We start from the raw sequence: 24,370 nt of genomic DNA on the forward strand, positions 1-24,370 counted from the left end.
ATTTCAGCAGTTCTCGTCGGTCTTCATTATCCTCATCGTCATCCCTCGTCATCTTCGTTTGCCTCACCCAAGGCCCTCCCGCTCCAACTCCATCTCCAAACGCCGCAGCAAAGGCATCCGCCATACCTGGATCCTTGATCGCAAACACGCATTCCTCGATGCCTTTCCACGTTTCCACAACCCTTTTACCCTTTGAGACAATTTGAGGCAACAATACCTTGCGCCATGCTGCAGCCACCTCGCCCACTGGATTCCCATATGCACCGCAGCCCCATGCGCCGAGGACAATCTTCTCGACGCCCTTGTCCTGGCAAATGCGCATGACCATTCGCATCTTTGACACTGCCAGTTCCCGGTCCTTGACATTGACGTATCGTCCCCAGCCCTTTTCGTCGTCACGCTCAACTTCGGGGTTCCGTAGCATGGCTGCCGTGATGCAGTCTACGAACCAGCGGTTGCGCTTCTCGAGAACTACATCACCGCCGTCGGCATCCCGAAACACCATGACATCAGGTGTATAGATGGCCCCAAGTTCGGGCAGCCGGTAGTACTCGTCTTTTAGCGACGGCAACAGTGTGGTGCGCATGCACAGCGACTCCTCCTGGCTGCTGGCGCCGTTCAAGAACCCACCGCCAGGGTGTAGCGGAGAAGCCATGTTGAGGACCGCCACGCGAACAGAGGCATCTGCGTCGACAAGAGCCCGGGCAGCTTTGAGCGTATCCGCGGATCGGAGTTTGAGACGAAGAGCATGGGGCTCCTGGTTGCTCGTCCTCGGTGGTGGATTGACGATGAGCTCTGCCGCGTCTAGCCCGCGACGCGCGCGGGGATGTGTCGGCAGTAGGCCGGGTACCACTTGATTAATCGTCGCCTTGGCCTTTTTCGCCCGAGCTGCGCGGCGAAATGAGGCCGGCGGCTGGCCGATTGATGGCTGTGTGCGGCCCATGGTGTTGGTGTTGTTGATGAGAGGTAGGATATTGGTTCACGTTGTGTTACGATGAGTCATGGCCCAAGCACCTTGATGGTTTGGCATCAACATCAGCTGACAGCCAAGCGACTATGCGCGATAGGCCTGGTATCACCTACACCTGAAAACTCATCGTAATCCAAGTACTTAATACTTTGAAAAATACGTTGCAAAACCCGCCAATCATGAAAGTCGACAGACTAGGCTCTGCTCCAGGTTGCACCGGGAAAGCTGATCCATCGACAACAAGGAGATTGCGAACACATCTGACCCGGAACTTTGAGTAGAGAACAGCCATGGGATCACTGTTTGGTCCGATTTCACAACTCCCAGATGCGTGGTGAGAGTGAGTCTGGCTACGGATATATCTTTTCTGCTTGTCTTTGGTATGTTCGACGCCCGCAGCACAGAGACGCAGTTCTCAGGTTGTCGAACAAGGGACGGACAGATTTGACCCCTCTAGCATTGGATCCAGATCAACATGGTAGTCGTTTAGATTGAAAAGTTAAAAATTGAGATGGATATCAGGCACATCCCTGAGGTCGTCTGGTCTGAGCGTAACGGTGCCATTGATATTTCGTGAGTAAAGCTGTTTTTAACTTCACTGCTCTACACAGCTCCCTATTCTTCTCACACCCCAAGACTGAAATAATCGTGGGAGGGACTCTAGCGTAGCTGCAGTGGATCGCGCAAGTTAAATACATTCAACGACCCCCAATAATATCCTCCGATGCCTTCTCACTCAACATGTAGATTCCAAGGACCGGGAACGCTCCAGGAGACCTCGGAAACGCACTGGCATCGACAACCCGCAGACTGGACACACCACGGACACGGAACTTGGAGTCCAGGACGGCATTCTTGTTAGACTTGGGGCCGATGGAGCAGGTACCGATCACGTGGTGACCAAAAATATTCTCACGAATGAAGTCTTCGTCGCTATTAGCCACGGAGCAGCTTCCATCGGCACCAATAGTGCCTGAACAAGGAGGCCAGGTGATATTGTACGGAGCAAATGGCGCCTGCACACGATTGAAAGCACGGCGACCCCAAGCAAGGAACTCCTTGATGGCGGCGATGTCGTTGGCGGCGCCTGTACCATTGAAGTGTCGGAAGTTGATCTCAGGCGTCACCGTCGGGTCGGCCGAGCGCAACTTGAGGTATCCAGCCGTGCTGTTGCCGTGGATGTGGACGCTGTGCATGCCCCAGGTCATCGGAGGGTCGTCCCACTTCTGTCCCGTGTTCCTAGGCCAGAAGCCACGGAACCCAAAGGATCCGGGGAAGATGGCAATGTCGCGTTCGTCGTTGATGGTGTGGTTGGTCTTGAGAAAAGCCAATTGAGTCAGGGTGGGCTGGACATACGGTCCCTGGCCCTGGTGATAAAGCTCAAGACAGCGGTCGCCAGGAGCTCCAAAGGTGCACTGAGATCGAGGGCCGCCGGGAGCGGCGTCATAGTTGAACGCCTGGGTACCGTGACCAATGAGGGCAATCTCGTTGTGGTCTTGCATGTTGCGACCGACGCCAGGTCGATCGGCGACGACTGGGATGTTCAGGGCCTTGAGGTCGGCAGCTGGTCCAACGCCGCTGAGGAGCAACAGTTGAGGCGATCCGAATGAGCCGCCACAGAGGATCACCTCCTTGCGAGCAAAGACCTGGCGCAACGTCTTCTTGACCCTGGAATCGTACCGGAGGTCACCCTGAAAGGCGCTCTTGCCGTCGAGGTACTCGACACCTACGGCACGAGGCAGCGAGTGTCCTCGGGCCTTGTTGAAGAGTACCTTGGTCGCATAAGAGTTGAGACGAACTTCCAGAGGAAACCGCTTCTTTCCGTGCTTGTTGACGGCGCGCACGGTATCCAGCACTCGGTTCCTCGAGCTGTAGCGCGCCCAGGTAGCATTGGCATGCTGCGGGTTTCCCAGAAGACCTGTGATCTGGTCCCGGTCAGGGTTCAGGGTTTGGTTGGGGTCGGTGTTCAGGATGTTCTTCAGGTCTTCGGGATTCTGCCCTGCTTCTGCGGCCATGGCTTTTAGGACCGCATTCGCCTGCGGCGAAGAAAGAAAAACGGTCCCGTTGCCCAGGATTGTTTCAAGGTAGCCATCGAAGCCGTGGCCCGGGGTACCACGAGGGAGGTATTGGTTCCTTTCCAGCTTGATGAACAAGTCTCCCATATGAGCGGCGCTAATTTTGATGCATTAGCTGATTTGTTCCCAACAGACAACCAAAGACGGGTTCGGGAGCAGCTTACCCCCACGAGTCATCGCCTGTGAGATCCTTGATATAATCCCAGTCGCTGTTGGCTGGTTGTACAGTCAAGGCAGAGTTGACAATAGATGATCCTCCTAGTGTGGCGCCACGGGGGTACTGGATGCCGACAATCTCTGCTCCCGGAGGGCGCAGTTGCTACCAGGACCAACCCAGAGGTTCCCGTTGGGAAGCCTCCAGGTGAGATGCTGGTATCTCTTCGTCAGTTCGATATCGTCGTAGTGACGAACCCAGTAGGTCCACGTCATGGCAGTGGTGTCCGCAGTGTTCGTCAATGCAATGGCGTTAGTGACCTCTGAAGCACTGTCGTCGTCGCCAGCCTCAAGCAACAGTGTCTTAAAGCCAGCTCGGGCGAGATTGGCGGCCAAGGGACCGCCTCCGGGACCGGAGCCGACGACCACATAGTCGTACGTATCAACCGAGTTGGCGGTTGCCGGATTGGCAAAGATGGTGCTGGCGACAAGCAGGATGCTGCCGAGGCTACGAGGTGCCTCCATGAGGTTTATGAACCGCATGATTCGGTAGCGAGCAACTGATGCTGATGGTTACAAGAGAGATTGCTGGAAAATATCTTGGAGAGGAAGCAGTATGGGATGAGGAGTGAAAGTTGGAGACAGACAGGCGACGCACCCTTATATATTCAGCCGATGAGTGAGGTCCTGGCGTTGTTGGCAATATCGACTCTTCTCTGACCACTTCGGCGCAATGACTCTGACTTAGTTGAACCCTTGTCGCTTTGCTGCACCGCGTCTGCTGCCATGTTGGCCATGAATGTGATAATTTCCAACCGGCTGACCAAGCAAATTGATGTCGAACAGAAATCTACGTCGGAACCCAGAAGCTGAGTGCAATACAAGTGCCGCCGTGGAAGCAACCAAACTTCCATGAGATCCCTTACTTTAGATTAGCATCTAGATTAAATCAGGCTTAGCTCAGAATGGGGATCATGAGTGGACCAGGTACCCACCCCGCATCTTTAAATGTTTGTGGATCGAGGCGCCCGAAAGGGTAAAAATGTCATCCCGTCCAAATCGCATTCAAGGTCATTCTTTTCTGTCCGCTGATCGCTGTGTTGGACACCGTTTACGATCGAGAACAAACATAAATATTCGGAAGCCACGGCTTGGACCACTGTCAGATTCGGCAGCGTATGAGTAGGACAGTCGCAGGTCAAGCTGGCAAGCCCTTCTCAAAAGCCGGCCAGACTCGAGCACCCCCGCGGCGCCCCGGCCCCCCTCGCCAACGAGGTGCTGGTCGAGATCATGAGATCACCTAGCCGCTCGGCGACCGGAGGAAATGATTACCTAGAAGCGAGTGTGCACGCCGTGGCATCCCATGATGGCCGCTTCGCAGAGGGGCCAGGGTTCGACAATGGCTGCTGGTGGTATTTTGGTGCTCGAGAGTCGGGCGGGGGCAGCGTCTTTGGAGTAGACTTCGGAGCCGAGGCTTTCTACATATAGTTAAATGTCAACGTCTGCATCGTCTGGTTTCAGACAGAAAACATGATCAGCAAAAGTTACGATCTCTGTCAAGTGCGCAAAGGTACCTGAGAAGCATGACTGGGAGGGGCGCTTGCACAACGCGCCTGTTTTGCATCTTCGCGCTTTCGGCCCACAGACCTATCCATGGCCAGAGCTGAGCAATACATACCATTGCCCACCTGTTCAAAAATGTCTTGCGACATCGTCATGGCTCCGAGAACGAGGTTGATGGTGTAGATGGCCTCGCTAACTTTGAGAGCAGCAAAAGGTGGTGACCGCCTGCGGGGTTTCAGCGGGTCTGTTGGGTGGTGCCTTCCCAGTCAGAGTCTCACGCACCGTTGACTACCTAGCACCTACAAAGCATCGCAACTTGTTTCGCAATGAGTACCAGACGAACCCGCAGATTGCGGATAGAGTCGAACAATATGCCACCCCGAGCCGGATCTTGCTGTCCTTGTGCTCCCTAACTATTGCTCTTGGCTATCTGGTCACGTGCTGCCTCGTGCGATTACTGAACAACCGAAAAGCTTCCTCGGTGTTCAGTAATCGGGCCCTCAGGTCAGTAATTACACCATCAGGTCAGTAATCGGGCTGCCAGGTTGCCGACGTCAAAAATAACATTGGTCATCTGTTCAAGCCATATCTACAGCTTGTCCCCTACTATGGATGGCTCTACGCCCTCAGCGCCATACGCCCACCCGACGAAGCATGGATGAGCCGAACAACACGGTAAAAGACGTCGCCTCGCCGCCGCCGGAGTCCTGGGAGCACGACTCGCAAAACCCCTTGAATTGGCCGTCGCGTGAGAAGTTCAAGAACACGTTCATCGCCTCAATAGCGGCTTTCACAGCGTAAGAACCCGTCCCTCAAACCAAGCCGCCGCTGACATCTGTAGCTCCATTGGTACGTCGCTTCCCAGCTCAGCCACTTTCCAGTACCAGGAAGAGTTTGGAGTCAACGTCATGCAATCCATTCTTCCACTCTCCATGTACGTCTTTGCACTCGGACTTGGACCGGTCCTCGGCGGCCCCTTGTCGGAAACCATCGGACGACATCCAATCTACGCCGGGAGCATGTTCTTCGGAGCCCTCTTCACCGTCGGCGCAGGCCTGACGCATAACTTTGGCGCTCTGTGTTTCCTCCGATTCATGGCCGGCTTTTCCTTTTCTCCGAGCTTGGCAGTGGGCGCTGGTACAATCAGCGACATGTTCCACCCGGCCCAACGCGGGCTGCCGTCGACGCTCTTCATCCTGATGCCGTTTCTGGGCCCTGGCTTTGGGTACGTCTGCCGGCCACCATCATTTGTCCCCAGTAGCTGACGTGAAAGACCCGTCATCGGTTCATTCGTAGTCATGCGCAAGGGATGGCGCTGGACCCAGTGGACTTTGGTATTTTTCGCTACTGCTTCGCTGCTGTTCTCTCTGGCGGGCAAAGAGACCTATCGTCCTGTTCTCGAACGACGCCGGGCCCAAAGGCTTGGCCATCCAACAGGGGACAAGATACCCCTCGGCAGCCACATTCTCATGTTCCTACGCATAGCTCTAGTGCGGCCTCTGCACATGCTGTTCACGGAGCCCATCATAACCTTTGTCGCGCTCTACGTCGCTTGCGAGTTTGCCACACTCTTCGCCTTTTTCGCAGGTGTGCCCTATGTCTTTAGGAAGGTGCATGGGTTCTCAATTGAGCAGTCCGGGCTCGTCTTCCTCTCCATTGTCATCGGCTGCTTGCTCGGCGCAGTCACCATCATCGTGCTCACCGTCGTATCCTATCTTCCTCGGGCAAAGCAGCTGCATCCTGAGCGGGTGCCCCCAGAATACCGCCTATTCCCGGCCATGTTTGGCTCAATCGGCCTGCCCATCAGCTTGTTCATGTTTGGATGGACCGCCCGGGACGACGTAAGCTGGGCAGTGCCCGCCTTTGCCATTATCGTCTTTGCGTGGGGCAATCTTTGCATTTTCGTGTCAACCATTCAATACACCGTCGACACGTATACCGGCGCAAACGTGGCGAGCGGAGCAAGTGCCAACGGGTTTGCCCGTTACACTCTGGCAGGGGTTCTGCCGTTGTTCACGGTCCAGAGTACGTACAAGCAGCACTATGCATGTTCCTGGCTGATCTTGTGTAGTGTATCGCTCGCTGGGTATCCCTTGGGCTGCCAGCTTGCTCGCATTTGTCTCCCTGGCCCTCGCCCCGGTTCCCTGGGTCTTGTTCAAATGGGGGCATATCATTCGGAAGAAGAGTCGATACGAGACGGCATGACCGGCAGGTCACCTTCACCTAGGTGGAATTGGAGGCCTCGGTGCAAAGCCGTATGGCAACACGCAGCACCGTCCACACATGGCGAGAAGAACTCCTGAGGATGATTCTGAAGTAGGCAGTATTGCCTTGGTGGTGTCCTGCACAGTGTCAGCGACTCACTCCTGTTGTCCATCCAAGGTAGGGATCTCGAGTCGAGTGTCATGCGGTATTTCCAATGGTCAACAGAGTCAACATCAGAGCACGAGATCGAGACGAATACATTGAATTTGGGCGAGCAAAGGCCTGTGTGGCTATTCAACGCAGTCCGAGAAACCAGGAAGATGCTGCGCTCTATTGGCGGAAGACACTCCAATGAACCTTGGCGAGCTCTGCCCAGTTGCGGCAACCCATGTCCCCGCCCGCACCAACCCTTCCACCTCTGTTGTATCGATTGATCGAATCGGTAGAGAGGTCCCTGACATCGGTGTCGCCGACAAAGGCTCCAAAGAAGTTATCCGTGTACACGCGGAAGCCACATTCTCCACAACCGACCAGGTTGAACCAGCCATTGTTTGGCTTGTCGTCACGGCCGAAAGCCCATCTACCTCGGAGCTGATATCTTGCGTAGTCCCGCACACAGATGCAGTGGTCCGTCAGCGGCGATCCGTTTGACGTCTCGTCTCGAAAGCTTGCAGCACCGCAGGCGTCAACACCGTTGGGCCAATGCTCCCACTGCCAGCGACGGGCAACGTTGCTGTCGTCATCTGCACCAGTAGGCTGAACGTCCTCTGGGCTCTGCATCTTGGCAACCCAAACAGTATACGTGTTTCCGTCTGAAGCGGTAAAGTTGTGGAGGTCGACGCTGTTCACATCCACAGAGGCTGGAAGGGGGACAACATCTCCGTCCGGCACCTTGGGAAGTAGTGCCGAAGCTGTCGCAAAAGACGAAGCCCCGAGAGTCAGAGCTAATAGTGTGTGGGCAAACATTGTTGAAGTTATGAGTATGGTCAGAGGTGATGCTGGAATGTGAAGCGTTGGTGTCGAGCCGCAAGTCGAGATGAGGAGGCTGGATGACTGGTCTTCTCAACCATATCAACAGTGTGACAGCTGCTTTTATAGGCGTTCTGTTCAAGAGGGCCGAAACTGCCATGCATCACTGTATCGACATTGGCAAACCCTTGATGCTTTTCGGGGTCGAATGCTCGGTCCGTCTGCGCGCTCAACTTCCTCATTCTCATCCCGTCCGCAGTGGGTCGCATGGGCTGGATGCCTAGTAAACCGTACATGCGCTGCAGGCGCGCGCATTTCTTCCTCCGGCTAACTGCTGCGCCGTACACAGCTAAAGTCTAGCGTTATCGATTGGAAGGATTAATACTCACAGCAATCTAAGAGATACAAGGGAATCTGCAGAGCAAATCCTGCGCGATGGAGACAATTGATTCTGTCTGGCGCTTGCAACGGCGACCTCTTTAAAAGGAAGGTGGAATGAGAGTCCGTGAACCCCTCATCTGAGGATGACCCTGGAATATCCATGTGCAAGGGACCTACTAAGCGACAGCACATGTCAAACTACACGTTGTGACTCTGAAGGTTTGTTGTGTCAAGACATTACTCTTTACAATGGATGCAAGGTAAGGATTAAATTGATCATTGTTGTGAAGAAGACTGCATCTAATAGTACAAAGATTTCCATCCTCATATACTTATCTGCTCTATCTTTTTTGCGAAGTGGTGCCGCCATGTCGAAATGGCTCACTACGTGTCCCTTGGTGGTCTTGGGTCACTGTTTCGCTGATTCTGATCCATGACGTGGCTTGCTAACACGAACACGTAGGGCGCTCATTTCATCGTTGGCTTCCGAGGATGCGGGTCATAGCCTTGGAAGCCTCGATCCGGCGACGCGTTAAAGTCGGCGTGTGACCCAAGAGGCTACCTCTGTAGATGCTAAGTCACTAACATCCATGACAGACAGGTGTTCCGATTAAAGAAGGCACTACGTACTTGAGACGCCATGTCTATATTCTATCTTCATTGACCATATCCTAGCAATCCGTACACGGCCTCGTTCCTCATCGCCGGACCAGGTAAGTATAATCAAGTCAGTCCTGTATGGATGAAGCCGCGCCCTTCAATCTAGTCTAGCAAGGACAAATAAGAAAACAATGCCCAGCAAGACTTGTCAGTCTTTTGAGATCAGCTTCTGGCCTCGTTTGAGAACTTTGCTCACGAGTTCCTTGTCGCTAAGGCCGACACTATCCTTCAAAGAACTATCAAATGATTTGTGGGGTGCGAAGGCGTTGAGGAGCCAGCATAGAAAGGCGTTAGTACCCTTCCAGATGTAGTTTGAGTTACTGCCGACGACCTGAGAGACGACGCCAGTAGCGAACTCTTTCGGGGTGACGGAGGTTTTGGTATGATTTGCGGTGCGCTCCTTGGCCTTGGGCTCCAGGTCGGCATAGATACTGTCGGGGCCATAGTCAACGTTTTCGGTCGACATGAGACCAGTCGACACCTCGCCCATATAGAGCGTCACGACGCGAATACCGAGCGGCTCGAGCTCTAACCTCAGCGTATCCGAATAGCTAGCTACGGCGGCTTTTGTAGCATTATAACTAGCTGTGAATGGCATAGGGATACGGGCGAGAATAGACGCTACGTTAACGATAGTCGGCGCACGGCTTGAGCTAGCTGCGGCCTTGAGAAGTAGGGGTGTAAAAACGGAAACCGAGTCGAAGAGGCCAAACACGTTAGTCTCGAACATTTTTTTGACGCGAACAGGGTCTTGCTCAATAGCCGGTGCCTCGTATACTAGATACTCCAATTAGTGCATTTCCTTCCTGTAGCCGCGGGAGTAGAGAGAGCTCAATTCATAAGATAATTTTCATGTTACCGATAGCTTCAAGGAGTACGACTTACGGGTACCGGCGTTATTGAAGAGGATGTCAAGCTTGCCGCCAGTCCGGCCCGCGATCTCGTCTCTCAAACTAACAAGACTCTCGAAATCCGTTACATCGACGGTCAAGGTCTCGATGCCGTTCTCGGTCAGATTAGTAAGAGTCCTCAGGGAACGGGCTGTCGCAAAGACTCGGTAGCCCTTCTTTGCGAACTCGAGGGCCAGGGCGTTGCCGGATCCGCCTTGGGAGGCTCTATCAGACGCGCGTCAGTAAGCTCTCAAGATGCAGGGACTAGTAGATGGTGCAATAGCACATAAATGCATTGCCTATTTTGACACATACCCGGTAATGAGGACAGTGGGCTTATTGGGTGAAGCCATGGTGGGTGACTTGATGTGGTGATGGGCGTGGCTTGTGGTATAGGAAACTCGTTCAAGTGAGTCCGAGACCGATTAAGAATGCGGATGAAAATGTCATTTCAAGGATCGTGTGGAACAGATAGAACTCTTATAACGAAATTAGAGTTCATTGCTCGCCATTACTCAAGACTCCTTCCCTTCCTCCCTACCAAGCTTAGGCAAACATAGATTGCGTGTTGTGCTGACGAGGAGAGACCAATGTCGGACGGCCATGAGCCGCAACCATCAGTCATGGGCTGAGTAATCGGCACGGTGTTTCGAGGATAACGGCATTCATGACGCCCCGATCGCCGCGTTTGACCTTGAACCCAACGCGGAAGGCGTGCCGAGCTTGGCGAACCAGTCGCACGCGACGACGGGATGGAAAAGGGTTGCGCCGCCAGCAAACTCAAAATCTCCAAGTGGTAATCAGCCTCTTGACCTGCACCTCGGCAAAGATTTACCCACTCCATCGGCTCAATCATGAGCCGTTAGGTATGCCGTCTACCGATGCCAGTATCATCAAGGTCGAAGCGTGGCAGTGGCGCCGGGCCAGTGCCTCAAAGGCGCTGCGGTTGAGATACAGTGTCGCACACCACGTGACCGCTCCTGACGTCTCCCGCTGCAACTCGCATATCAGGTCTTGCCATCCACCACGAAGACGCTTCTGAATCCGGCCAACGTCGACTTATCGACATCATCTTCCTCTAACTCCCACAGACTCTAGCATTAGCTACGATTGGCTGCTGCTGTGACGTTGCCGAGGTTGGCACCAACGCTACTCAGCTGTGGGAAGTTGGCGACTGCGGCACCTTAGCCGACCTCAAGATCGACACTGACCTCACCTGTAATAGGGCCGCCCATGCCTGCAACTCTACCGCGCCTATCTCCGATGTCTGTGCCGTGGCTGCCATGCTCGCCCTCAACCTCCGATATGGCCCTCCAGCGACAAGGCCCCCCGAAGTCCTGATTGTCCACAAGATTCTTGTCTATGATGGGCCCACCGCCGCAGGCCTCTCCAATGTCCAGATTACCAACACCACTGCTTACGGGCGTGAACACGGCTTCTTTACACTCCCTTGACCTCGGTCAGATAGTCCGCATTGATGTCTCGACCGATCAAGTAACGCGGTCGTTCGGAACATCGTCAAGACCTATCCTAAAATCAACGAGGCCGTTGGCTGTCGTGTCGCCGGCCCTTCCACTGACATCTGCGATGACGTCCCAAAGAACGCCAACGAATACCAGCAGCATGGTTATTGATGCCTTGCCTCAAAGATAGTCCGAGGTCCACGGTTTCCATATTCTTTTTCACCCTTCTACAGATCCCGTAAATACACCGTGGGACATGATGACTTTGCACGTAGAGCCAGAAAATTCCAAAGTTAAAAGTCGAGCCATACTAGGTATGAAAAGACTAGATGACTAGTCCCAGAAGTTGTTGCTCTTAGAGCTCGAATTCTTGGTATATACAGTTCAAGTCTTGTGTCATGAAAGAAACATGTTGCATCTAAACGGACGGCTGACGTTCACAGGAAGTATGTGCTTTGAGCCGAGCGTTATGGAATAAAAGCAAACCCAGCAACCTTTGATCTTCCGGGACGAGACGACAACCTGGCGATGTTATTGGGAACCTCTGTCTGCCGAGCACGCCAAGGAGAAAATAATGGCTCATACTGCCGAAGGTGTCTCAATACCATCGAGCAGCGCAACCGCGACTAAGTCCTGCGATCTGCCTACCTGCTGGAACTGGAGATGCCGTGACATCCTTCTCTGCGATGCTCGCGAGTATGGTGCCCCCTACGGCGAATCGTATGCAGTTCCGGGGACTTTAAGAATTTGGATTCACGAGATCACGCCCCTGGCCGGCCGGCTTCGTGCGTCGGCTCGGCTCGTCACGTCAATCTGGCTATCTCCGAACCCCGTGTCTGGCAAACCCGATTGCTTCGCTTCTGTAAATTTCTTTCATTAAACCATGTTGCGCGATGGATGATTGAAACGTCGGCCGAGACCGCACAAGAGGAACTTTCTGACGTGGTAATCCTAATGGCAGCTCCACCATACCATCACGACTGCGGACACGGTGAGCGATGGCAGCAGGTTGGTAGAGGCGTCCCGGACCCAATAGACCAAGACCTGTGGACCAGATCCCTCCGCATGGCCGGCCATTCTCCGCCAAGTGCCCGTCGAGGATGACTCTCGGCGGCGCGCTAAAGCTATCCTGTCAGATCCACGCTCGCGGAGCCAATGTCGACGCCGATCGTATCAGAGACTTAATTTTTTGAACCAAGTGCTCGAACAATGAGTAGCAAACCATGCACTGGAGATCGAATCTGGCATTCGACGCGAGCACCTACAACGCGCATCACAAATATCGTTTCCTTGGGCCGCTGCTGTTCAGACCAGCTGCCCATCACCGGCCTCTTTATAAGGGCGTCATTCAGACGCCGGACAGCCCCGATTCTGTGTTATGCCAGCGGCCCACCATGAATTACAGAGCCTAAGGTATCTCAAGTTTCGATCCCTCCCAGCAGGAGCACCTGGGCCGAATCGCATGACGCGCGCTGCTCGGAAACGGCGTGAACACGCAGTGATTATCGCCGGGCCCCACGCGGCGGGTCTCGGAGCAACACATCAACTGAACCGTAAATCCGGAGTGGGACGAGGAAGCCGAGGCAGCCGGACTGCGGAGTTCCAGTCAGGTATTTCGACAGCCAATTGCTCGGAAAGTCACGAGCGGGGAAACGCACATGCCGGCCGTGAGGTGGGGAAACCTTAAACATACTTTGCCCGCGTCGTACGAGCGCTTTCGGTACTATATCACAGATGCGGGGTGCTCGAGTACTTGGGAGCTCCAGAATGTAACCTCCGTTCTGTGCCTCGGCTTCTTTCTCCAAGGTCGTCAAGATATAGACCATCAGACGGAGCCGCCCATGGACGGATTACATGCCAACACGGACGTTGGAGCACCAGCGCGAAACTACAGACCACTTACTGCCCCAGGCATCCTGGTGGACGCCGATTTGCAAGTACAATGTCGTATCAACCAGAGGAACCACCGAACAACACCATCATCAACGGCCATACCGGCGCCTCCGCCAAGCTTTATCGCAAACCCGCCGACCCGGAAACGCAGAAGCTCATCGACCACGTTATCGAAAGTGGCTTCGTCGTCATCGAGAACGCCTTTGGGGACATAGAAATCAATGAGGCCCTCGGCGAAGTAGAGCGCCTCAGCGTTTCAACCGAACTTGGCGGCCCTGCCAGTGCTCACGGCCGTAACAACTTTGAAGGTTTTAAGACGAGGCGCATCTACACGCTCATCAACAAGTCCAGGATCTTCGACAAGTTTGCCATTCATCCCCAAGTCGAGGCCCTGAACAACTATTTCCTCGACCCCGGATTCCTCCTGAGCAACTTCCAGAGCATCAACATTCAGCCGGGCGAGGAGCCCCAGACGCTCCACCACGACGATGCATACGCTACTCTACACGGCCACACAGGCCGCTGGGTTCTGTACGTCGGCTTACAGAGATCCGCCTTAGTTCCCCTTCTCACCCTGCTGACTGTCAAACCAGGCCATCATGATCGCCCTCGATCCCTACACCTCAACCAACGGCGCGACGGTTGTTGTGCCCAAGTCGCACACGTGGGGCGCCGATCGTATCCCGAGCCGCGCAGAGGCCGTCCCCGTCGTTATGCCCAAGGGCAGCATCGTCTACTTCATCGGCACCCTCTGGCACGGAGGCGGCCGCAACACCTCCAACAGCGACCGTCGCGCCCTGACTGTGCAGTATTGCCAGCCGTGGATCCGCACCATTGAAAATCAGTTCCTCGCTGTTGACTTTGAGAAGCTCCCTGACATTCCCAAGAGAATTGTCGACATGCTTGGGTACCAAGTTGCAGCGCCGTTCATTGGACACGTCGACGGCATGAGCCCCCGGAAGGCTGCAGAGAGACACCTACAGCGGTGGGGAGCCAGCAACACTGGCCACAGTAAACTGTAGTGTGGTTATCGTATGGTACGCGATACAGCAAATTTGTGCGTAGATCTAGTCACGAGTTTGGTTCACCGCTGATTACGGCTTATTCCCGTCTTTGATGAGTTCCACGCAAGTCTCCGTAGTGCATCGATTAAGAGGCTACCGTCCTGTAGGTTGATCATTGCCGGGCAAGGTCCAACAACGCATGACAGTGGTCAAAAAGTCTTGCGCTTCAACAGCAGCAAGGCCGCCAGAGTACTAGAACCAAGTAACGACTTTCCATACATGGCATGGCGGTACCCAATGCGCGACACCCGGTCATCCTTGATCAGAGAACGCAGCCATCTTGTTGCAAAGCAAAAAAGAAAGTCTTCTGAAATCTCAAACCTCTGGCAGCCACTACTCATGATGAGAGTTGTTCAATTGCACCATGTAAATGCTTCACTGGAGTCCGCGAGCTACTTTGCGCGGGCAAACTTCTCTTCGGCACTGCAAGCCGCAGCCGTTCTAGGGGTGCAAAGTTAGCCTCATGTTGTCTCAGGAGACCACTTTGTCAAATAGCATGGATTCAACACGAGCCCTTTGACCATCTCGGACGAGGGCCCCTTGAGATGACAGGAGTACCACACAAGGTTTGTGATGTCAAAGCGAGGCGGAAAAAGCAGTGCCCTTGGAGGTTCATTGAAGGGCGCGCAGTGCCAAGCCACCATTCGTATGGGGACTATGATCGTTAATTACCAGCCCCAAGCCTGGCGTATTCGTCGGCATCCACAACTTCTCGGGTCGCGCTTCTCAGGCTTGCAAAAGCCGAACGCGCCTGGTCAGCCCCCTCTGCTGCTCCTGGTCGGCTGACTCAATAGCTGCTGGAGGCCTAGTACTCGGTCAGACCAACTGATCTGTCGTGCAAGAGCCCGGGTTGATCCCGAGCCCCAGAATGCTACAGACTTGGCGGCCATGGAGACTCTCTGCACCACGATCAAGCGTTTTCCGTCTGCGACACGATCCCAAGCATCTGCGATTGGATGGATTAATTCTACAGAACTCGAACCACCATGATCAGCAGCTGATCTAAGTGATGCAGTACGCATTACCACGTCGAGGCCCCCTGTCAGAGCGAACGTCCAGATCGAATAACGAGTTCGCTTGACGAACCGAAGCGCCAGGACAATAACCTCAGATTTGGGGAAGCTGATCGTTAGCCTTGATTAGAGGCCCGTCAATGTTTCATCTATTGAGGCGCAGTCTAGCGTATTCGCTGGGTACCCGGGGTAATCCTGGGCTATTCCCACGATGTCTGCTGGCTAGACCCACTGAGAGAAGAACCCCGTCCTGTCCATGGCATCGATTGCCGTGCGAGAATGACTAGAACCCTCAGAAAACTTCCCTAGAGTCAACGATTGCTGTGAACAGCTCGAGAGTTTAAGTTTGCCCTTGTCTTAGCGTCCGATCGAACAAGCAACTCACTCTAGGCCGAGTCCGACTGTCACGATCAAAGGAAGAACGACGGCTCGAAGCGACGGTACCTCTCTGTCGCGAAGCTCTCGTCCTCGAAGAACGATTGGCGCGCCTCGCTTGTATCAGCTGAGGATGACGGCCTTCGCCTCCGAACCCGGTTCGGAGAGGTTCGTGTAGAGTGGCTGACTGCCACCCTTGGCGTCGGATCCGTGTAATCTCGAAAACGACCCTACCCTGGCCACGAGACCCACCACATAAGCATAATTTGAGCAACCTTCGAGCCAAGTCCGATCAAGTTTCAGCGCAAGCTTTTCGGAGAGGGACTACCGCATCTTCGACGTCCGTCCGGGTCTACCGGCCGGTGGAGTGCATGCCCGGAGATATGCCTGTCATGCTTCTTCTGGTGGGCCAAGGACAGTGAATCCTTGTTGACATTGGCCTGCCCTCGCTGAATCTCCGAAAGAGCGCCCTTGTGCCCAACGTCTCCGCCATGTTTGTCCGTGGCTTTCCAAGCTGGGCAGTTCACGGAACCGACCAAGACCCTAGTCCCGTACAAGGCCATCTGTTTCTCTGTCAGCGGATGTTCTGGAAAGATCATGGCTAAGTATAAAGGCAATGGCCCGCTATCTTAACTTTGCGGGAGCTACGACTCCATCCGCAACTATTCCATTCATTTTCTCTTACATCGACACACCGTTGACCGGTACACATTCTTTCAAAATGCACGCCTCCAGCCTCTTCACTCTCTTCGCGGCCTTGCCCGCCGCCATGGCATGCCTCGGCTACAGCGGTGGCATCCCCAAGGCCACCGGCACCGTCTCCTACAAGTCTGCCTACGTCATCAAGAAGGGCCAGACCTTTGACGGCCAGTGGAAGCGCTACGACCGTGGCGTCAAGTGCTCCGGTCAGAGCGAGGGCGGTGCGTGGCTCCCGCCCTGCTGCGGTGCGACGGCTTGCTAACATCTCGGTGACTCTAGGTGAGAAGGACGCCGTCTTTATTCTCGAGGATGGTGCTACCGTCCGTAACGTCATCATTGGCGCCAACCAGAAGGAGGGCATTCACTGCCGCGGCAGCTGCAACGTCGAGTTTGCCTGGTTCGAGGATGTCTGCGAGGATGCCATCTCGCTGACCGGCTCCGGCACCTCCAACATCATCGGCGGCGGAGCCTACCACGCCGCCGACAAGGTCATCCAGCACAACGGCTGTGGCCGTGTGAATATTATCAACTTCTACGCCGAGGACTACGGCAAGGTGTACCGCTCGTGCGGTAACTGCAAGGGCAACAGCAACTGCAAGCGTACCGTTCACATGGAGGGTGTCACGGCCAAGAAGGGTGGTGAGCTCATCGGCATCAACACGAACCTCGGTGACAGGGTATGTTTTGTCGTCCAGGCAGTTCGATGCGTCGCTGACATGTCATCTTTCAGGCCACCTACTCCAACAACTGCTTCCCCAAGACCCAGTGCCAGGGCTACAACGGCTGTGACAAGGCCAAGACGCCTGGCTGCGAGCCGAAGAAGTCCAAGCTCTGCTAGAAGAGCACAGCCTTGCCATGAACACTCGGTAGCCGAGTGGGTTCAGGCGGTATGCCTTCCGTCTCAGGCCGCAGGGATGCCTGTGTTGAGCATTCGATCCGTACATATTCTCTGCTTCCTCGGAGGCTCTTATATATTAAATCATTTCTGTGTCATTTGGAGGCCAAGCTTTTGGTCATGCTGCCGCCGCTCCTTGATGAGCGCCACGGCCGTGAACTTTTGTGTTGAGAAGCCTCGCTGTTCGTTGTCGGTACGATAAAAGCATGTGCTTTGTCTACCTGTCAGCTTGGTTGGACGTATCGACTCGTTTGTTGCAAATGCGCAACCGACATTGAGGTTTCTAGGTACTGACATCGCAGCACCGTCACTGCTCGGCGAGGCCAGGCCTTCCACCGGCGCGACCAATCAGGGCCTCCCGTGGCGCGGTGTCGGCCAGATGCAAAGCTTAAGACCACAGTTCCACAGAAAAGCCGCGCGCGCAAAGTCCTTCCTCACTGTAAGCCAAAATTAAGATGCATTCACATCCCTACCTAACTATCTTTTTGACAGCTGATATCGCCCCTAGAAGACCTCTTCGCTCTGCTCGTCCCCTCGTTTCGGCAATCCTCAATAAGAAAAGCCATTTTCCTCGTCTTAGGAACTCCTCATCTCCGTCCCTTTCGTTTCCCTTGCGTTCTGTCCACTGATTGTTCTCGGTTACATCGAACGCAACTCTCGTTGAGTTGGAAAACAGCGACCAACTCGCATCGTCCAAGCCATGGCCGAGGAGAAAACGGTTCTCGTAACGGGCGGATCTGGCTTTATCGCGCTGCATGTTATCCACAAGCTTCTCGAGAAGAACTACAGGGTACGCACTACTGTTCGTTCCCTCCAGCGCAGCGACGACGTACGCGCCGCCATTCGTTCCGCAGGCGTTCCCGACGTCCAGGTAAACGCCATTGAGTTTACCGAAGTCGACCTTCTCGGCGAGCGAGGCTGGGATGTGGCCTGTGCGGGCGTTGATTATGTTTTGCATGTTGCGTCGCCGTTTCCCGCCGACGAACCAAAAGACGAGAACGACCTGATCAAGCCCGCGCGTGAGGGCACGCTTCGGGCGCTGCGTGCCGCGAGAGAAGCCGGCACCGTAAAGCGCGTCGTTGTGACATCATCAACTGCCTCCGTCATGTACGGCCACGGCCCGCGCAGCAAAGGTGACCCGTTCACGGAGAAGGACTGGACGGAGCTGGAGAACCCCAAATCGCACGTTGGCGCGTACGCAAAGAGCAAGACGCTCGCGGAGCGCGCAGCCTGGGACTGGGTTGCGAACGAAGGTAAAGGCAGCGTTGAGTTGGCGACTGTGAACCCCACCTTGGTGTACGGACCTTCTCTCGGCAAGGGCGTCAACACCAGTCTCGAAATCCCACGACGTCTGCTATCTGGGGAGTTGCCCGCCATTCCGAACCTGAATCTCGGTGTCGTCGACGTCCGCGACGTGGCCGACTTGCATGTGCTAGCTCTCGAATCTCCTAAAGCAGCTGGCCAGCGCTACATTGCTATTTCGGACGAGCAGATTGTTTCTATGAAGCAGATGGCTGCGGATCTCAAGCAGGGCCTGCCAGCAGAAGATTCAAAAAAGGTCCCGAGCCTCGTCGCGCCGAATATCTTACTTAAATTGGCAAGCTTCTTCGACAAGGCTATCGCTACTGTCGTGCCGCAGCTTGGTGTTGAGCGGCCCTTGTCGAATGCAAAGGCGCGGGAGGAGTTGGGATGGCGGCCTAGGAGTGCAACGGAGGCGCTGATAGCCAGCGCCAAGAGCCTGAAAGCGAACGGACAGCTCTAAGGTCGTCTTGGTAGGACCTAGCGAGCATTCAGCGAGAATCGATTAGATTGTTGTCTGCAAGACGAGTCATTCGCATTGCATCGGCCTCGAAAGTCTGGTTTGTCTGCGTGCAGGTCACGCTAATCCGGCAACGTCAAGCATCACGGATCAAGTAGTGACAAATATGGCCTCCCGCAAGTACATTCCGTGGAGGTTACATAGTTTTGCCCAGGCGGCACACTTCCTTCGCGCTCATGCGGTCTCGAGCGGCGCGTGGCTGGCATGACGTCACGAGCACTATCACTCGTTCAACCTGAACATTGCATGGAGCCTGGTTTTCCGGTAAATTCGGCGAAAGGATTGTCTTTGCCGTAGTATGATCTTGTAAGCTTCTCATTTTGTGTTAGCCTCGTGGAATCCTTTTGGAAGGATTGCAGCAATCTTATTTTCGACCAGTGGATGCTTGTCGCTTGGATGCTAGCGTTGGCACACTCCTGCCTCTTGGCTCACCGATTTGGCATCGTGAGCATGTGCACGCAGCCCTGTAGCGTCAATGACGTAGCGAGGATCGGAATCCCAGATTTGCTGGAACCCAGTACCACCAGCTGGCGGGAATATCTACGTACATAGATAAGCCGGACACGCGATGCATACGGCCCAATTGTCGCATCGTCACTCGTTCAAATCATAAAATTCCTACGTTCGAGCGCCTACTCAGGCAGCAGCACCAGCGTTCCGCACACTAAACAACACCAACACTGTCTCGCCCAGCCAGCAGCCATGTCGAAATGCGAAAATAGCTCAGAAGCCTGGGACATAATGTCATCATCAGGTTACGGCATTCCCACCAGCGTCAACTGGGTAGCGACCTTTTACACAAACGAGAGTCTCTACGCTTTGGACGAATGCTGCCCGTCACCCTACGTTCACCGCATTGGCCTCGAGAGCTGTGTTGTTTGGTGCCAGCTGACGGACGACTATCTGGACCAGTTGAAGTCGGAAGAATCAATCGACACAAAAATAACGACATGCATGGACCAGGCTTCCGCAGGTCGGGAAACACACACCGTGCGCTACAAGACGAGCTCGGCCGCGATGCATGGAGTCTACCCACCCAGTGTGAAAGGACTTTTTCTCGCTTCCTTTGTCTTTCTAGCTATTTGTCAATAATGATCTTGCGAGCGTTGGCATCATGGGGGAACATCTTCGTCGCAGGGAGAGCATGATACCAGGACTGACGATATCTACATCAAACGGGAAAATGATTCAACCATGGTTACAAGCACTGTACTTGCTGTCACTGGCAACGATTATGAAGTCACAGATAATAACAATGAAGAAATCGTCTTTAGGAGGATGGTCCTCCGTTACCCTACGAGTAGAGGCGTGTCAGATGTGGGAGGCTGCGAGATATGTCCAATCTCGTCCTAGCAGCCTGGAGGAGCCGGTCAGCAACCTTGACGATATCGGATTAAGCTTTTTGCCTGATCTTGCCACCTCTCTCACGGGTTAGAAGTGCTTATTTGGACCCTGGTCTCGGTTTCGTTCGTGTTGGGCTCTCGTGCTCTCCCCTGCCCCACGTGGTGTCCTCATTTTGCTTCATCCTGGAATCTTTCGCCGACCGCCGACAGTTGATGCTTCCTTGGCCACACCAACGTAATGCTTGAGCACAAAACGTTTGGACTGCCTTTCGGACTGCTTTCCTGACTCGCCCATGTCAGGCTCTTGTGACCTTGTGCTCTCAAGCTCTTGCCCCCGTGTATTGCTCCTGTGCAGTCCGTGATCTTGCGTTGATCGGTGGAAGCCATTCTTAGCCGGCATGCTCAACCTCGATTCGCTTATGTTGCCGTCGGTCGGTTTCGGATCTTCAGCTCGTCTCCCGTTGCCCGCGAATCATTCCTCCTCTTACGTGTTCGGTGCTCTTACGCCGATCATCTCATGGATGCCATTCCCAACCCTGCCCGTATTGTCCTCCTCTTATGTGGTTCGGCCCTTGTGTGTGATACTTTATTCCTGCATTGGTCTTGTACTCGGCCCTGTCAAAAGCAATGTTAGCGGAATCAAGATGCAGATGCAGCAGGGAGGGGATGTGGCGGTGTTCTGGGATATTGTTGATGGGTTTTGGATTAGAGAGCCATGGCGGGGTAACAATCGAGAAGGAAGGTGCCAACGGCGTTCGCTGCATCCCTGACATGCACTTCAGGCGGCATCTGCCAAAGCGCAACTCGAGCGTTGTCACTGTCCGCATCAGCTGACGTTTTGAGCCCAGATTCATAATCCTCAATATTGATCATCCCATGGCATCTGAAAGTACAGCCGTTACCCCCGACTTTGGAAAAGCGATGGCTGCATTTCGTGCTCCCAGGTAAGCACACCAGCAGAACAGAGGCATCATACTACGATCAGCGGACAGGTCAAACGTCGTAACCGCAGTTGCTCCTCTGCGAGTAGGTTTCCCGGATCCATGATCCCACCACAAGTTGAGGGAGCCAAACATTCATGGTCGATGAACGCCTGGTAATGTCCTCCTAATCCATCCCATCGCCCCCCCTCCCCCCCAAACAGCGTAAGGAAGCTGAACATTCTACTCTCGATAAAACAACGGCCTCTTTGGCAACACCGTCCGCCTCAGGATAGCAAAAATCAGCAGGACATCCCACTCTTGACCAAACAGTGACCTCCCTAGAATGTGTGGCCCGCTGGCCATCCTTATCACCTTCTCCGCGCTCGGTCCCTTCTGGCCTACTCCGACCAAATACCCGGCGCCCCCCTGTCCGTCTCATTCTGCCACATCCCGATCCACATACCACCCATCTTGGCACAGGAAAGCGGCCCGTACAGTCGGGACTGCAGCGGGCTCTGTCAAGGACACAGGGCAACGCCTCACCCGGCGCCAGCGCGACCATGTACCGCGCCCGAATGGTGACCGTGAGCTAGCGAGGCTTAAATTGTCGACGCGGGCGTTAGAGTGAACTCTCTAGATCCTTTCAATCCAGCCCCATAATCGCGCATGCGACTGTTTGGGCTAGCGGAAAGTTAGTTATCCACGAGCTAATAAGCGCTAATGACGGGTGTCAAAGACCGCTTTCAGCGCCGGAGAGAGCGCCCATCCGTGGGCCGAGGAATCCAGTGGACGGGTTCGTCCCCATCACGGCTGCCATGTGCTATAGAGTATAGTCACCGCCCGGAACGATGAAGCAAGTAGATACTGCTATTTTCTAAGGGGCTGGTCATCGAACGTCTCGCTGGAATGAGGCCTTAATGACCTCTATATGGATAAGGCGAACGATGGGTGGAGGCCTACGTACCCCTTTTAGAGGAAATGATACCCTGACCCATGAGCTCGGGCCTCTTGGTGAACTAGCTGCTGACGCGCAGCCTCAGCCCAGTGGAACAGCCGGGTATAAGCCGTATCACCTATTGGGAAGAGTTGAGGACTACCTAAAAGGCGCCAACTATCCTTCGCCCCTTTGACAATGCCGTTTCTCAGCTAACCGATCATTCATCAGACTCAGTCTAGCTGGAGTGCTAGTATAGGGACAAGATGGACACCATTCCCATCCCACTCACCGATCTCATCGCCCCTATTCCTAACATCAGAACGCGCACGTTCTTCATCGTGAACGACCGTCTAGACGTCGATGCTCTTCGGAACGCGCTGACAGATCTGTCCGTAACACTGGCGCAAATTAGGGGCGCGCGTGGTCCGAGGTACCCAAAACGGACAGTGGGAGTATCATCTTCCCAAGATATTCAACGATGAATACGTGCTTTTCAACTGGACCTCGGAAGACACCGAGGCCTCCATTGACACTGTCACTGAATCATTGAAACGTCCCTCCCCGGGCAGCGGCATCGCTTTCCTCCAGCCCATCGACGACGTCGACAGCTGCTTCAGACCCGCCGACTGGCCTTTTGAGCAAAAGGATGATCCTGCTGACGCCCCGATCCTCTACGTCCACATCCGCACATTTACCGACGCGACTGTCATCGCCATCAGCATGCTGCATGTCTTCGGCGACCAGCTTGGTCTCGCCAACATTGTGAAAGCATGGATGGGTATTCTCGAGGGGAAAGCACCTCCTCCGTTCGTAGGGTACGACGAAGAGGTACTTCCACATGATAAGGCATTTGAGGATTTCCCGAAGCGGGATACGCACCGTAAGGGGTGGATGCGGGTCAGGCGGTATGGCGAGTACTTGTTCGTGCTACTCGGCTTCATCCTGGACCTGATCCTACATGCCGAGGAGAGCCACATCATCTTCTTCCCGCTCCAGATGGTCGAGTCGATGCGGGTACGGACGTCGAAAGAGCTGGAGCAGAAGTACGGGGCTGACCCGGGAATCTCGCACGCGGACATTCTGACTGGCATCTTGACAAAGGTTTCTTCCCATGGCCATAGACATGTGGCAACAGCGCTGACTAGTATGGGCTCCAGTTTGCGCACATGTATAAGACATCACCTGTTACAATTTCACTCTCGCAAACCGTCAATCGTAAGTCTCCACCAAGCATATTTACCGTCGGAATGTCTCTGACGCACAATTGGTAGTGCGTGGCCGTGTCCCTCAGCTTTTGTCCCCCGCGCGCAACGGCTATATCCACAACGCCCTAATCTATGCGTCATCTCGTTACCGTCACTCGCGCTCCACGTCCGTCGGCGAGATTGCGTACCTCAACCGCCAAGCCGTCAACGAAACCTTGACGACCAAAGGCATCGACGTCGGGTTGGCTGTGATGCGGGAAATGGTCAAGCGCGGCCAGTCCACGCACATTTGTGAACCATTCGAGAAGTCATACGCCGTGACCAACTGGTGTGGAGCCTGGAAAGATGTCGATTTCACTAATGCAGCGAAAACGAGAGAGAAGCAGGGCGACGAGACCCGTCCGCTGGGCCTGCTTGTCCTGGGCCACGGCGGAGAGCGAAAGACGCCTAAAAGATGTAAGTTGCCTTTCTGAGCTTAACCGGGCTTCAGAGGATTACTAACACCACGTTCACAGTCCATTCCACTGTCATGTGCAAGACGAATGATGGTTATTGGGTCGATTTCAGTACATCCCGAAAGGGCATGAAGGCGATCAAGGACTATATCGCCTCGGATCCGGCGCTGGAACGGTTTTAGTCATTTCATGCCTACTGCTATATCTATTGCTATCCTCATGCTCATGCCCATGCTTATGCCCATGCTCATGCCGATGCTCATGCCTATGCTCATGCCTATACTTATGCCTATTACTATGCTCATGCTCATGCTTATGTTCATACTCATGCTCATGCCTATTACCATGCTCATGCTCATGCTCATGCTTATGCCTATTACTATACTTATACTTATACTTATATTCATACTTATACTTATA

General features: G+C 54.3%; 10 protein-coding genes across 10 annotated transcripts; 6 read left to right on the plus strand and 4 right to left on the minus strand.

Moving 5' to 3' along the window:
• Positions 1–63: 63 nt before the first annotated feature.
• On the minus strand, positions 64–943 carry VDBG_01469 (conserved hypothetical protein; the record flags this gene model as incomplete). Its single annotated transcript, XM_003009740.1, has 2 exons — positions 64–126; positions 218–943. The coding sequence occupies 2 exons, from the start codon at positions 941–943 to the stop codon at positions 64–66; spliced, it is 789 nt and encodes a 262-aa protein (XP_003009786.1).
• Positions 944–1,668: 725 nt separating this feature from the next.
• VDBG_01470 (choline dehydrogenase) lies at positions 1,669–3,723 on the minus strand (the record flags this gene model as incomplete). The annotated part of the gene is made up of 3 exons (XM_003009741.1): positions 1,669–3,142; positions 3,210–3,364; positions 3,457–3,723. 3 exons carry the CDS (start codon positions 3,721–3,723, stop codon positions 1,669–1,671), a joined length of 1,896 nt encoding a protein of 631 aa, XP_003009787.1.
• Positions 3,724–5,415: 1,692 nt separating this feature from the next.
• On the plus strand, positions 5,416–6,966 carry VDBG_01471 (polyamine transporter 2; the record flags this gene model as incomplete). The annotated part of the gene is made up of 4 exons (XM_003009742.1): positions 5,416–5,558; positions 5,603–5,986; positions 6,035–6,786; positions 6,833–6,966. The coding sequence occupies 4 exons, from the start codon at positions 5,416–5,418 to the stop codon at positions 6,964–6,966; spliced, it is 1,413 nt and encodes a 470-aa protein (XP_003009788.1).
• A 330-nt stretch (positions 6,967–7,296) lies between these two features.
• VDBG_01472 (predicted protein) lies at positions 7,297–7,932 on the minus strand (the record flags this gene model as incomplete). The annotated part of the gene is made up of 1 exon (XM_003009743.1): positions 7,297–7,932. One exon carries the CDS (start codon positions 7,930–7,932, stop codon positions 7,297–7,299), a length of 636 nt encoding a protein of 211 aa, XP_003009789.1.
• An 872-nt stretch (positions 7,933–8,804) lies between these two features.
• On the minus strand, positions 8,805–10,316 carry VDBG_01473 (oxidoreductase; the record flags this gene model as incomplete). The annotated part of the gene is made up of 3 exons (XM_003009744.1): positions 8,805–9,753; positions 9,862–10,091; positions 10,182–10,316. The coding sequence occupies 3 exons, from the start codon at positions 10,217–10,219 to the stop codon at positions 9,125–9,127; spliced, it is 897 nt and encodes a 298-aa protein (XP_003009790.1).
• Positions 10,317–11,903: 1,587 nt separating this feature from the next.
• Positions 11,904–12,209, plus strand: VDBG_01474 (predicted protein; the record flags this gene model as incomplete). Its single annotated transcript, XM_003009745.1, has 1 exon — positions 11,904–12,209. One exon carries the CDS (start codon positions 11,904–11,906, stop codon positions 12,207–12,209), a length of 306 nt encoding a protein of 101 aa, XP_003009791.1.
• Positions 12,210–13,271: 1,062 nt separating this feature from the next.
• On the plus strand, positions 13,272–14,244 carry VDBG_01475 (phytanoyl-CoA dioxygenase family protein; the record flags this gene model as incomplete). Its single annotated transcript, XM_003009746.1, has 2 exons — positions 13,272–13,805; positions 13,879–14,244. 2 exons carry the CDS (start codon positions 13,272–13,274, stop codon positions 14,242–14,244), a joined length of 900 nt encoding a protein of 299 aa, XP_003009792.1.
• A 2,151-nt stretch (positions 14,245–16,395) lies between these two features.
• On the plus strand, positions 16,396–17,211 carry VDBG_01476 (pectate lyase D; the record flags this gene model as incomplete). The annotated part of the gene is made up of 3 exons (XM_003009747.1): positions 16,396–16,594; positions 16,653–17,050; positions 17,104–17,211. The coding sequence occupies 3 exons, from the start codon at positions 16,396–16,398 to the stop codon at positions 17,209–17,211; spliced, it is 705 nt and encodes a 234-aa protein (XP_003009793.1).
• A 757-nt stretch (positions 17,212–17,968) lies between these two features.
• On the plus strand, positions 17,969–19,030 carry VDBG_01477 (dihydroflavonol-4-reductase; the record flags this gene model as incomplete). The annotated part of the gene is made up of 1 exon (XM_003009748.1): positions 17,969–19,030. One exon carries the CDS (start codon positions 17,969–17,971, stop codon positions 19,028–19,030), a length of 1,062 nt encoding a protein of 353 aa, XP_003009794.1.
• A 2,666-nt stretch (positions 19,031–21,696) lies between these two features.
• Positions 21,697–24,132, plus strand: VDBG_01478 (conserved hypothetical protein; the record flags this gene model as incomplete). Its single annotated transcript, XM_003009749.1, has 6 exons — positions 21,697–21,937; positions 22,090–22,146; positions 22,703–23,304; positions 23,448–23,505; positions 23,562–23,951; positions 24,011–24,132. 6 exons carry the CDS (start codon positions 21,697–21,699, stop codon positions 24,130–24,132), a joined length of 1,470 nt encoding a protein of 489 aa, XP_003009795.1.
• Between the last annotated feature and the right edge of the window lie 238 nt (positions 24,133–24,370).

This window comes from Verticillium alfalfae, genomic scaffold, assembly GCF_000150825.1.
Source record: "Verticillium alfalfae VaMs.102 supercont1.1 genomic scaffold, whole genome shotgun sequence".
Lineage (NCBI taxonomy): Eukaryota > Fungi > Ascomycota > Sordariomycetes > Glomerellales > Plectosphaerellaceae > Verticillium > Verticillium alfalfae.